Source organism: Hyaloscypha bicolor, assembly GCF_002865645.1.
Source record: "Hyaloscypha bicolor E unplaced genomic scaffold K444scaffold_50, whole genome shotgun sequence".
NCBI lineage: Eukaryota > Fungi > Ascomycota > Leotiomycetes > Helotiales > Hyaloscyphaceae > Hyaloscypha > Hyaloscypha bicolor.
In genome coordinates this window covers 987,224-999,477 of record NW_020194552.1, presented here as the reverse complement: position 1 = coordinate 999,477, position 12,254 = coordinate 987,224, and the positions used below count along the sequence as shown (strand labels likewise).

General features: G+C 46.4%; 5 protein-coding genes across 5 annotated transcripts; 2 read left to right on the top strand and 3 right to left on the bottom strand.

Annotated features, from left to right (window-relative positions):
* Positions 1–737: 737 nt before the first annotated feature.
* K444DRAFT_325060 (uncharacterized protein) lies at positions 738–1,484 on the bottom strand. Its single transcript, XM_024871910.1, has 2 exons — positions 1,427–1,484; positions 738–1,374 (listed from the first exon to the last, which is right to left on the bottom strand). The coding sequence occupies exon 2, from the start codon at positions 1,334–1,336 to the stop codon at positions 884–886; it is 453 nt and encodes a 150-aa protein (XP_024740561.1). The 5' UTR covers positions 1,337–1,374; positions 1,427–1,484; the 3' UTR covers positions 738–883.
* K444DRAFT_584546 (uncharacterized protein) lies at positions 1,471–2,209 on the bottom strand (the record flags this gene model as incomplete). Its single annotated transcript, XM_024877872.1, has 4 exons — positions 2,128–2,209; positions 1,976–2,012; positions 1,860–1,927; positions 1,471–1,800 (listed from the first exon to the last, which is right to left on the bottom strand). Exons 1-4 carry the CDS (start codon positions 2,140–2,142, stop codon positions 1,471–1,473), a joined length of 450 nt encoding a protein of 149 aa, XP_024740560.1. The 5' UTR covers positions 2,143–2,209.
* Positions 2,210–3,882: 1,673 nt separating this feature from the next.
* K444DRAFT_522692 (MFS general substrate transporter) lies at positions 3,883–5,833 on the bottom strand (the record flags this gene model as incomplete). Its single annotated transcript, XM_024874224.1, has 4 exons — positions 3,883–3,968; positions 4,084–4,347; positions 4,403–5,576; positions 5,627–5,833. 4 exons carry the CDS (start codon positions 5,831–5,833, stop codon positions 3,883–3,885), a joined length of 1,731 nt encoding a protein of 576 aa, XP_024740559.1.
* Positions 5,834–6,687: 854 nt separating this feature from the next.
* On the top strand, positions 6,688–8,804 carry K444DRAFT_661083 (salicylate hydroxylase). The gene is made up of 7 exons (XM_024886540.1): positions 6,688–7,396; positions 7,462–7,742; positions 7,798–7,856; positions 7,912–7,990; positions 8,044–8,153; positions 8,206–8,427; positions 8,522–8,804. The coding sequence occupies exons 1-7, from the start codon at positions 6,971–6,973 to the stop codon at positions 8,662–8,664; spliced, it is 1,320 nt and encodes a 439-aa protein (XP_024740558.1). The 5' UTR covers positions 6,688–6,970; the 3' UTR covers positions 8,665–8,804.
* A 371-nt stretch (positions 8,805–9,175) lies between these two features.
* K444DRAFT_651204 (NAD(P)-binding protein) lies at positions 9,176–10,725 on the top strand (the record flags this gene model as incomplete). The annotated part of the gene is made up of 2 exons (XM_024885692.1): positions 9,176–10,058; positions 10,139–10,725. Exons 1-2 carry the CDS (start codon positions 9,602–9,604, stop codon positions 10,723–10,725), a joined length of 1,044 nt encoding a protein of 347 aa, XP_024740557.1. The 5' UTR covers positions 9,176–9,601.
* Between the last annotated feature and the right edge of the window lie 1,529 nt (positions 10,726–12,254).

Genomic DNA, 12,254 nt, shown 5'->3' with positions numbered 1-12,254 from the left:
AAGTACTGGATATCTTCAATTTTGTATTACATCCACTATCTCGGCTTTAATATTACACAAGGGTGGCATTTGCAGATGTTCCCAGGCAAAGCAGGAGTCCATTTCCACCTCCAGTCCTCACCATCGTAATGCCGTCTTCCTACAAATAGAATTGGGAGTTTCCACGACAGTTCAAGATGCAGTGCTTCCTCAGCTCCCCAATACCACCGATCACCGTTCTACGAGAACAGATACATGCTGTTAACACAGAATATTCGACTAGAATCTCGTAGCTACCGTCTCTGAGGGTTGTATTTTTGAACAAACTCTATCGATGTCAAAAATCCGGTAGCATCCCCACAGGTTGTTTTAAAGTAGGGTTGGGGTTACAGTGCTCAGCTTTCACGGATATGACTGGTTTGCAAACTTTGGCGGATACGAAGATCGATCTCCAGGTATTTGCAGGTGAGGATTTCGAGTTGAGGTGTGTAGGGGCGAGTGAGGATATGAGGTTGGCGTTTGAGAGATCAGGGTGGAAGTTAATGGATGCGATGGGAGAGTGTAGTTCTGATTTCGTGGCTGTTGGGTACGTAGACGTAGTTTTTGGGTCCATGCCGAGTGCGGTGGTTGCTGGGAGGGTGGAGGGGGTGCCTGTTCAGGGTGCACTCGAAGGTTGACTGGGCAAGAAACTTTCTATGCAACGGCAAGGCACGTTCACTCTCACTCTCGCCTGTGTCGCCACAGCGCTCCGAAAATCAATATGAAACCAGAATTCGTTTTTTACACGACCAGAATTACACATAACGCCACGCATCCAAACGGCGTTGAGATTGTTTCACCCCACCGACAACCAGGATTCATCGATTCCTTTCACGCCAGCGCTAGACAGATCAACGAGAGCCCACTAGACGACCTCATGCTTCTTACGTTGCTGCTCCTCAGAAAAACAGTCCGCCTTCCAATTCACTAAACTCCTCTCACTCCCTTCAACACTGGCTCTCACTTCCCGCTGCTGATATATGCTCTGCTCGACCTTGATTTCTTCGACTTGGGCGCCGGTCCTAGATTTGTTAGTGTTATTCATAGTGTTCATGTGGTAGCTGCCGAGTTCGTTGCCGGAGAGGTTGTTCATGTTTGATTTGTTGCGGCTGCCGATGCTGGGGAGGATGCCGGGAACTAGGCGCGAGATGAGGGGTTTTAGGGAGGGGAGGGAGGCACAGGCGATTGCGACGTTGATTTCGATCCCGGACCAGATGGCGATGTTGACGGCGTCCACTGTGTGCTTTATTAGTTCATACGCAGAGTAGGAGCAAGGTTTTGAACGTACAGGATGTGTCTGTCGATACGGAAATCTCATACAAACTTTTTTATCGAATGATGCTGGTGACGCAGACACTTTCCATAATGTCAGTACAGATTTGGCACTATGTAGAGGTGGATAATTCACAAGGCACCGAAGCCGAAAACGAATACAAGACCAATCTTCTGTCGTTACGGGAGCTGCAGTTGTCTCAAGAGAGGCATTGGGATAGCGAAGATCATGATATCAGTAGTGATATTCAGCGCAGCATTGGAGAACCAGAAGGCGAGTTTGTTCATGCAATGGCCCGAGATGCTTGTGTTCCAGAACGAGTCCACGTGGATGCACATGAATACGGATCCGAGGATGGTCCAGCAGCCATAGACGATCAGAACGCCTATCATGATGCGGCACAGCTGGGTGATCTTTTTTGTAGTGAAGATGCGCATGTATTGGAAGATAATAGAGATCTTGGTCAACACGAGGGAGAGATTGTACATGGGGATAGTGGCCCAGAGAGCCTATGGAGGAAAGAACAGTCAGTGCTGCTCTAGTTCTTGATCTGTGGTAGGTAACATACTTGGAAGAACAGTTGAATGTGGTGTACCGGTATAGTCTCAAAAGGTATTCCAAGTCCACTTTTAATCTCTGAGGTATGATTAGCATCAGTATCAATGGTAGAGGTTTATCACTCACGGTAGAAGATGACAACGCAGAATCCGATGGAAGCAGCCTGGACTTTGAGTTAGTCGACCCTCGCAAGTAAAGATCAGAGCCGATCTTTCCCAACAGTGATTCCTTAGCGTTTCGACAAGAAGATGTTTCAAGGAAGTCAGAAAAGACTTTACCATAGCTGCTGTCATGATATAATCATCTGGACCAGCATTCTAGAGCATGATAACTCGCGTGTAAAGCCTACAAATGACAACAATGAATGCAATACTGGTGAAAAGGATGCTGCAAATCACAACAGGGACATCTCGACGCGGAATTGTGAACCCCATGATGAAAGAAGACTGTAACTTGGACGACATCTGAAGTGAATGTAAGCTCTAATTAAAGAAGGATGAAGATTTGCAAAGCCCGTAGCAGAGCACAGAATTGCACTGGGTGATTGCCGAGTTATGAAGACAGATCCATGATACAACCTCCTTAACGCACATCATCAAGGTATCGTTTCCTTGACTCTGGATGTGCAGGTACTGTAGATACTGCAGCAAGTGACATGAGGTCCCAAGCGAGGTCAGGAGAACCGCCAATGAAGGGCAATTTCCATGGCATGTCGATGAAATCGGAGCAGTCACTTCTTTCAGCAGCACGATAACAAGCTTCTCACATGCCGGTCACGCTCCGAGTTTAGCACGCTCTCCTTGCCTGTCGAAAAGGGTAGCATTTTTCTTGGATCAACTGCATTCGTGAATTGCACATCTCTTTAACAGCGATGCCACTCCGATGACGTGTCGAAACTGAAGCCACAGTGACTATGCTTACTTCCACTAGCTTAGAAACCTCTATTCCCACAATTTTGGCTTGAGAGACTTCCCATTGTGGAGACATGAGGCGCTCAACGGCCAACGGCAACGCCATTGCCTTCCAGAAGTAGTTCGTTCTGGCATTGTCTTGACGTGAAATAGCACCCCCCCCCCCCACCTCCAAGACCTATTCGTCCTGCGCCACCGGGCCAAGCTCTCTTCGTACGTCAAACTTTTCTTTTGCTTGACAAGTACAGAAGGCGGTTTCTGAGCCGCCAGATTGGGCTTACGTTTGCAGGCGTCGGGCGCCCAGGCCTCTTGGAGAAGCTGGTACGGAATTGGTGGCGGTGGCATATTCGTCCAGGGAGGTCAATTATTGGGCAGGCTGTGAATGAGAAGGAGGCGTTTTTACTCTGGGATGGTAATTGTTCGGCAAGTGAAGAAGTGCCGGAAAAGACGTTGCTTTTCCGTGTTAGAAGAGAGAGATGGCCCAATCACAGATTTGTGCCATCAGACTTGATATGAATATGTTTCTAAAAGGCTCAACTTTGCCGAGAGGGGTGACAGTCTAGCGTTCAATCCTGTGAAACGACCTCTCCCGCCTCCAGTTTCGAAAGTTTCAGACTCCCTGGACCAATGCATTATTCTTCGCTTCCAGTTCTCCGAGGTCCCCTGGGGTCCTTGAAAAGGACCCGCCTTCAGTACGAGTACGCCTCAGAATTCCATGCAGTGGGGCAACACAAGATATGTGTCTGTCGTTCACTTGAATGGTCACTCGTGAGATTTTTTGGCCCTGTAACAGAATCCTGGTCCCAGGAGAGCTAACTGAGTCCCCGGGATACGGGACAGGACGAGGTCCCACGACTCGGGAGGAAGGTGGGGACTCCAGGTACGGAAATCTAACCAAGAGAGGTTGTCCCGAAGAGCATCTGATAAAATCCGAGCAATTGATTTTTTTTGAATAGCAGAATTCGAAGATTGAGAGTCGTCCAACCACAGGCACGAATAATTTGAAGAGCAATCTTAGATTTCCTTGGTGAAAATTTTGAACGCCAAGATCTATAGAAAATTCGAGATTACAAGTGCATATGTTCCAGGCTACTTTTGGCAAGTGAAGAAGCAGCGAGAGGCCTAAGAGAAGATATCCTCCTCTTTCTCCGCTGGTGCATCGATATGCATGTTAAATTCCTTGACCGGGTCGACCAGGAAGACGGCACCTGCAGGCGTATCAAGGTTAGTGTCCTGTACCAAAAACGCCAGGGAATAATGCAGAAAAATCCTTGTCACTCCAATAGAAGTGAACTAAGTCACATGGTGGAAGGGATAACTTACAAATTGTGGCCAGCGCCATGAAGCAGCCTGCTGCGACCCAGACAAATCGAAATCCCAGGCTGTAGGCATCAAAGAGACCCCCAACACCAGCACCAATAATTTGAGATGTTATTCCAGACACTGTCGCTATGGCTGTTTGATTGTTTGCAGCCAAATCGCCAATGAGTGCTGGAAGTGAAGATTCTGGAAGGCCGAGAGGTAGTACAGCTCCTGCAATTTTGGGACCCAAGTTCGCTGTGAACTTTGCTGTAAATATGGCGTTGTCTGAATGATAATGTTAGAACTTGGCGTTAATCCAAGTTGGATCAAAGGAACTCACAGATTGCCAGACCGACTGAACCACCGAGAGATCTCACTCCGATCATAAGACCGCTTGTGGTGGCGATCAGCTCTTTAGGGGTACTCAATTGAGCAACTGTAACTAAAGTACAGAGACATATTCCTAAACCGATGCCGAGGAACACCGGGTAGCCCCAAACAGCTTTTGATGAACCTGGCGTTGTTGTTGCCATGAGGATGCAGAATATGATCATAAAACAGAATGCGATGACCGTGGGGAAGCGAACCATTTTCATCTTGGAGCAGAAGGCACCGCCTAGAACTGCGAAAATAGAGAAGCAGATGAAGCTGATGCTATATCGAAGGCCCGTAATCAAGGGATCTGTCTCGTACAATACGGCGACTTCGAAAGGAAAGTAATTGTTTGCTGCGAAGAAAGTCAATCCTTCTACGAAAACGCACAATAACGCAATTGGGAAGTTCCAGCCGTTTAAGAAGAGGCCGTGGTGGAACATGCCGTCCTTCTTGAATTTCGTCTCGTAAACAGCGAGTCCAAACACGAGAGCGACACCGATCAAGAACGGAGCCAGAATGTGAGCATCCGTCCAGGCGTATGGGTTTTGGGACCAGGAGAGACCGATGCAGAACAGTACTAGACCGGATGCCAGAAGGAAGTATCCAATCCAATCCAGCTTGCGAAGTTTCTCCATATGTGTTAGTCCCAGCTGCGAGGCTTGAGGGGGCGGGTTGTAGAAGATGACGCAAAGAATGGTCGCCAATGCATAGCTCGCAGTCGAAAGGTACCAATAATTACGGAATCCAGCATGGTTATCGTTTCGAGTCATGGCACCTCCCGCCAGAAGTCCTACAATACCCCCCAAAGAAGCAGCAACGTTAAGCGCCGCTTGAGCAAAGCCCCGATGTCTTCTGGGTAGAACCTCGGATACCACGGCGTGAACAAGTGGTTGAGCGCCAAAGGATATACCAGCTACTACCTCACCAGCAATGGCCATATCCATGGAGGTGGCTCGCGCAACAATTATCGACCCAATAACCCCACAGGTTGTCAAGCCAATCAAAAACCATCGACGGCCCCAATAGTCAGCTGCCTGAGAAACAGGTGGGCTCAGAACGGCGGTCAGAATGGCAACAGAGGAGGTCAGCCAGACGCTCTTGAACGAGTCACCGAGGACAGCTGAAATATCTTGAGCGCGCTGTTTGAATTAACTTTGAACTTCTTCCAAAGCAAGTGGATAGCACTCACAGCACCAGCTCCAACAACATTGATGACTTGGGCGAAGTAGATGAGGCAAACTGCAAAAATGGTGAGGTAAGTCTTCGCATGGAGATGCGGTACCGGTTCCTCGCTATATTCGATGCTGGTTTTCACGGTTTCTGAAAGTTTTTCCTCCGACGAGTTTTCCACTGATGGGTTTTCCTCTGACCGCCTTTCATGGTCCTGGGAATCCATTTTCTTAGAGGGCTTGCTCACTTGAAGGGGTTGTTCCTTTTCCGACATTTTTCGAGACTTCACTACTGTACAGAGAAAGAAAAGAATGAGAGAGACAAAGTTCACCTCGGTGGATAAAGTATTGAAGCTACGAGGGCGTCCGATTGGGCAAAATTGATCGACCAAAGAAGAGCTGGATGAGCGAGGATGGCGTTCCCAATAGTTCGTAAGCCCCACGGCATGACCGCAGATATGGTTCAATTTCTTATCTGGGGTATGTCCGGAGCAGGGATGTTGGTGCAGTTATTGGATGAGAAACGGTCCTTGGCGAAATCCCTTGATTCAGAGCTACGGAGGCACTCCGGAGTCCGTACCCAGCAATGAATATTGGCCCCGTCTTGTCCCCTCCCTGGTCCGTCGACGATTATCTAGCTTTGAGGAACCTGGTCCAACGGAAGATTCTCCACAATCCGAGTCAAGTGTCAAGAACATGCCGTCGAGAACGGACTTCAATGCAGCCGGGACCGCAGTCTTCGGTCGGGCGCACCTGCATGTTGCCTCGAGAACAGACAAGCAAAGGATTGTGGCCCTTGGGGGCCAGCCCATAGCCGCTCTGAAGCCAGAGCTGCAGTTGAGCTGCAGTTGCAAGTAGGGGTGGTGGGTGATATGTGCAGCAGTGCCGGCATGTCGTCCAAGGAAGGCTCGTCGTTTGTGTCGGCAAAGGCCCCAGGGCGTTCATGGCGCCCGCTCGCTACGTCCCGTCCCCTTCTCGCCAGGACCCCGCCGGGACCCCTGAAAGCGGAAGCCGGGGTTAGCTGCAGTCGCTTGCCCGCTTTACTTCGTACTCATCAGCACAGCGTACCAATTCAGGTCGGACACATTGCCTGATGCAACCCGATATCAATTCATGAGCGAGACTGCTCCCATCTAAGACCCGGAAACACGTCGTACTGTATCCACGTAACTCAATCCGTCAGGCTGGTATCAGAAGAGCGCATCTAGAACGCTGTGAAAGCCGCTTTCGAGATTACCCCTAGTCCAGAGTTCACCCGTCCCATGAGTTTCTCGCTCTTCACAGTCGAAGCTGCACCTCAAGAAGCCTGATCCTGGAACCAAAAACAAAAAAAGAACACCTTCTAATCTCTCCACACTTCTATCATGGAGTCTGCGGTGGTTTCTCGGCTGAAAGTCATTATCGTCGGGGCTGGTATTGCGGGATTCTCAGCTGCGATTTCTTGTCGTCGCGCAGGGCATGATGTGCAGATCTACGAGCGCTCGGCCTTGAACAACGAGCTAGGTGCAGCCATCCACGTCTGTCCGAACGCTTCTCGTGGTTTGCTTGCATGGGGCCTGGACCCAGTCAGAGCGAGGTTTGTGACCTGTAAGAAAAGCTACAGAGCCCACGCAGCTTCACTGGAAAAGTTCCACACTAGTGATGAGTCTTATGTACCATCAACTTTTGGTGCACCATGGTTTTTTGCGCATCGAGTCGATCTACACGAGGAGCTCAAAATACTCGCGACTCAGACCGAGGGCCAGGGGAAACCAGCGGTCGTTCACTTGAAGTCCGAAGTGTCGGAATACGTACGTGTACTCAAAGCCAGCTCCGTCGTCGGAATTTCTTGAGCCCTGAGGTTGATATTCTTCAGGAACCAGAGGCTGGTCGTATAACACTCACCGATGGCACCACAGTATCAGGTGATCTCATCATTGCCGCAGATGGCGTCCACACCAAAGCGGTTGAAGCCATCCTCGGAGCCGCTAATCCAGCTCTGCCAACAACAAACTATAACTTTGCGTACCGGTTTCTGATTTCCTCAAAGGATATTGCATCCGATCCCGAAACTGTGCAGTTTACTGAAGACGACGATGGTACGATAAAATTCTTTATTGGGAAAGACAACAGGTTGGTTTCGTATCCGTGCCGAAAGTAAGTCTCGTGATCTATTGATGTCCAAATTTAGTACTGATGAAATGAACTCAAGCAACGAAGAACATAACTTTGTGGCTATTTTTCATAGTGATGAGAATGTCGTACATGAAGGTATGGTCATCAGAAGGAAGACATTAGGGGTTTGCAGAAGCTTACCCGAAAATAGATTGGCAAACGTCTGTCGACAAATCCGTTCTGCTCCACCGATACTCTGACTTCCATCCCGCAGTACTTGCCGTGTTGGAGTCAGTCATTCCGCTCAGATTCAACTAACTTCCATAATTAACTCAAATATCAGGAAGGCAAACGACATAAAACAATGGCCACTCCTCTTCCGAGCCCCAATTTCAACTTGGCACAAGGGGAAACTCGTTCTCATAGGCGATGCAGCTCATCCAATGCTACCTCGTGAGTGATTCCCACCAAATTTGTCATGAGCCTTCTCACAACTGTATCACAGATCAAGGCCAAGGAGGCGCGCAAGCCATTGAAGATTCCGTGGTTCTCGGGATCGCCCTCACAAACTGCACCCCAGAAGACCTTGAATCCCGCCTCCAGCTCTTCGAGGAAGTGCGAAAGAACAGAGCAAGTGTCATGCAGATCTTCAGCAATGCAGGTCAGGATGAAGCAGAGAAGATCCATAAAGATGCGGCGAAGTTCATTCCAGCTGAGACTGTGCCGAGTAAGCCACACTCTGCAATGTGTCTCCATCCCAAGATTCAAACGATGAAGCAGAATTAATTTAGAGGCTGTACTGACGATGTTATGCTTTACAGAAACGCCTGAGGATTTCTACAAGTTCAATTTCGGGTACGATGTTGTGAGAGACTCAAAGCAGGCGATGGAGAGATTGAATCCTGGTTGGGAACTTCCATCAACTTTCTTCGAAAAGGAGCCCGAAGCTGGCGTTTACCCATAAAGCAATGTGCAACAGGCTCCACTTGTACCTCAACTTCTTTCATCACCTAATGGATTGTCGTTACTGCTCATCTTTCCGTGTCCTCAGATTTTTTGAGAACAAGATAGCTTAGGGTCTTAATCCATTCTTCTCTACTTGTCTCTGGACTTCCACTTGACAGAAATTTCGTTTCACTTGATCATTTCTGTCTCACATCGCAGAGGTGGCGCGATATCATGCCACAATTTCCGTCGTGAACGGAACCACGAACCCAGCCTGAGATGAATCATCGAGACAAAATTGCCCAAAGCAGGTAAAGGAGCTTCACCAGTGACCCTCCTGCCTCTTCTGCCTCTCTTTATTAACACCACTTATGAGGATTTTCGGCGATAATCTCATCGGCGAAATCACGGTGGCTAGAGAGTTTGTGTAACACAGCTGACGAATCAGCCACGAAACGTCATGTCCCCTCAAAACCGACCAAGATTTCTAAGCCACGCCATCTCGACGGAGGTTTGCAGTATCCCAATTAGGAAAAAAATGGTCGGCGCCTGCGAACAGATACGGAGGTGAGAGGTCAAGACTTTTCTGTTGTTAATGATTTCGCCGATGCATTCGGTTGAAAAGTGTATTGTGATGTGATGCGTTTGTCGGTGATAGAGGGATGACTTAGGATGTTTGGGAGAATGTTAAGAGAATAGGATTACAGAGCAAGAAGATGTGGCGGACTGCGGTTGTGCTGTGACGGCGCTTTGGGTTGGAGGGACAGAAGGAAAGGGATATAAAAGGATGCTACGAAGACACAGAAGTGTTGGATACAGCATCAAGAACGTCCTCCTGAGCATTTCCTTTACCAGAACAAGAAAGAAAATTCGAACCCAGAATTCTGATATTTAAACTCGATACGGCAAACATCCATACCTTAACCAGACTTCCAGCTCCCTCAAACATCGCTATAATGTCTGGCGGCCTCGTACTCATCACAGGCGGCAGCGGCCTCATTGGTATCAAAACCATTCACCTCGCCCTCGAAGCTGGATATTCCGTCCGCGCCGCAGTCCGCAGCCAAGCTAAAGCAGACTTGATCCTCGCAACTCCCACCGTGAAGGCAATCAACCCAGGCCCACGACTCACCTTCATCACCGTCCCCGATATGCTAGCCGATGGCGCCTACGACGATGCAGTGAAAGGTGCTAAATACATCATGCATATTGCATCAGGGACCATTCATGGCGACGATTCCGAGAGCGACTACGACGCCCATTTCATCCAGCCAGCTTTGAAGGGAACCCTTGGGATCCTCGACTCTGCATTCAACACAACATCGGTGAAGCGGGTTGTCATTACTTCTTCAGAGGTTGGGATTATCCCATGGGAGGAGTTTAGCCAGAAAGAGGTTGATACGGTATTCGATGGTAAGTGATACCTCCTTGTTTTCGAACCCTTCCAAGACGCAGCTTCAATTGACACCGGCTGACTTACTCGGCTTTTCCAGATACCTACGAAGCCGAATACCCAGCTCCACCCTACCACCACCCATTCGAAGCCTACGCGGCTGGCAAGAAGCGCGCTCTCGCTGCCGCAAAGGATTTCGTGAAGGAGAAGAAGCCACTGTTTGATATTATTCACATCATGCCCGCCTTCGTAGTCGGCGAGAACGAGCTCGTTACGGACCCAAAGCTCATCGCCGATGCCACCGTCCGCGCAGCATTTGCACAAGTCCTCGGCGAAGATTCTGGCTGGGGTGCGATCCCCAGCACTTCGGTGCACGTGTGGGACGTCGCTAATCTCCACGTCAAAGCACTTGAGCCCAAGATCGAAGGGAATCAGAGCTTCCTTGCCGTTTCGGAAGGCGCGAAAGGGACGGTCTGGAGTGATGCTATCGAGATTGTGAATCGCAACTTTCCTGAGGCGGTTAAGAATGGGATCTTGCCGAACACGGGGTCGACTCCGACGAAGAGGACAAAGGTTGATGCGAGTCGGACGGAGAGGGTGTTTGGGGTAAAGTTCTTGTCGTATGAGGAGCAGGTGAAGAGTGTAGTCACACAGTACCTCACTCTATTGGGTCAGCCTATTGCATGACCATTGACATTGGGTGTTTGAATCTAGATGGATTCTCCAAGTATTAGATTTAGCATTGGAATAGCAAGATTTCCCTTCAGATGTGAGAGCACTGAAATGACCCTCGTCTTGCAAGCCAGTCTAATACTTTACCGGATACCCAAAGCATAAATAAAAGACCTTGGATTTGAGATCACCTTGCGAGATCCAGTTGTTTGTTCTGCGTTGCGCCTGCCCTAAGCCCGGGATTAACAGTCGACATCGTGACTGGCAAGGGAACCCATTGAAATGGGATCAAAATATTGGTACAAAAGCGATATATTGAGAGTTGACAGTGCATAGAATGACTACCTAGTAGATACAGCAGAGTGAAATCTGAAAATAGAGGAGAAAGTGCCTAAAGTAAGGGTCTTTATTCCTATTATCCATCGGCAGTATTAATAATGCCAAGCCTGCTTTCTCTAATATATTATAAATTAGCTAATAAAGCAAATAATTAAAATAATAATATATTAATAAACTTAATAAGCTTTGCAAATAAAATATTATAAATAAAAGTAAAGAGTACTAAATTAGTAATTAAATCTAGTACTAGAAGAACGAGTAAGCTAGCTAAGATAATATATTACTAATTTAATATACTTTTTTCTTATAATCGAGATTCGGTATTAGTAAGGCTAATAAGTTCTAGCTGTGACGGCGGGATCGAGGCAATGGCCAGGGCTCAAAGATCCAAGAATCTCATGTATTGAAAATACTAAGCTAAGGAGAAGAAGGAGAGAGAGAAGGAAAGGGGATAAAAGGAGGGAAATACTAGCTAAAACCACTGAAACGCCGGCTAGCTAGGTGAAACCAGTCATGTGATAGCCACCCCCCTTTGGCCCCCAGCCAGTGCCGTCACAAGAAGCTATTAAAGTTATTAGCTTATATTCTTATATTAAGGCTATTAAAAAGTTTTTAAAGTTTATAATCTTTTTAATAAAAAGAAAAGCTTTTACTTTTAATAATTTATTTCTAAAACTTTTTAAAAATTATTAATAATGTATTTGAATTAAATAAAATAAAATAATTTAATAAAAATTTATTTAAAAGTTAATATTTTTTAAGTTATATATAAGATATATATAGCTTATAATATTAAATAGAAATAAATAGAAATATAATATATAATAGGAAATTAATTAGAAGTAATTATAAATTAAGGAAGTATTATATTAGTAAAGTATATATTAGATTATTTAATAATTAAGTTATTAGCTTATAAGTATTTAGTATTTTAAATTTTAATTAAAAAAAAGCTTTTAAAGAAAAATTCTTTAATTTTTAATATTTTGCGTTTTAAGTTTCAATTTTAATACTTTAATAATATTTTTTTTTTTAAAGATTTGACTTTTAAAGTATTATTATAAATAAAGCTCTTTTATTTTAAGTTTTAAAGTTTTAAATTAGTTTATTTAAAATTCTTTATAAAATTAAAAAAATTAAAATTAAAATTATTATAAATATATATTTTATAATATATTAGCTTATATAAAGCTTAATATTTATTA

Excerpts from the sequence above, each read along its gene's own strand:
- K444DRAFT_325060 (XM_024871910.1), bottom strand. The coding sequence starts at position 1,336 with ATGAGATTTCCGTATCGACAGACACATCCTGTACGTTCAAAACCTTGC.
- K444DRAFT_661083 (XM_024886540.1), top strand. The coding sequence starts at position 6,971 with ATGGAGTCTGCGGTGGTTTCTCGGCTGAAAGTCATTATCGTCGGGGCT. Across the intron at positions 7,743-7,797 it reads GTTTCGTATCCGTGCCGAAA|CAACGAAGAACATAACTTTG; the intron begins GTAAGTCTCGTG and ends AATGAACTCAAG. Across the intron at positions 7,857-7,911 it reads TGAGAATGTCGTACATGAAG|ATTGGCAAACGTCTGTCGAC; the intron begins GTATGGTCATCA and ends ACCCGAAAATAG.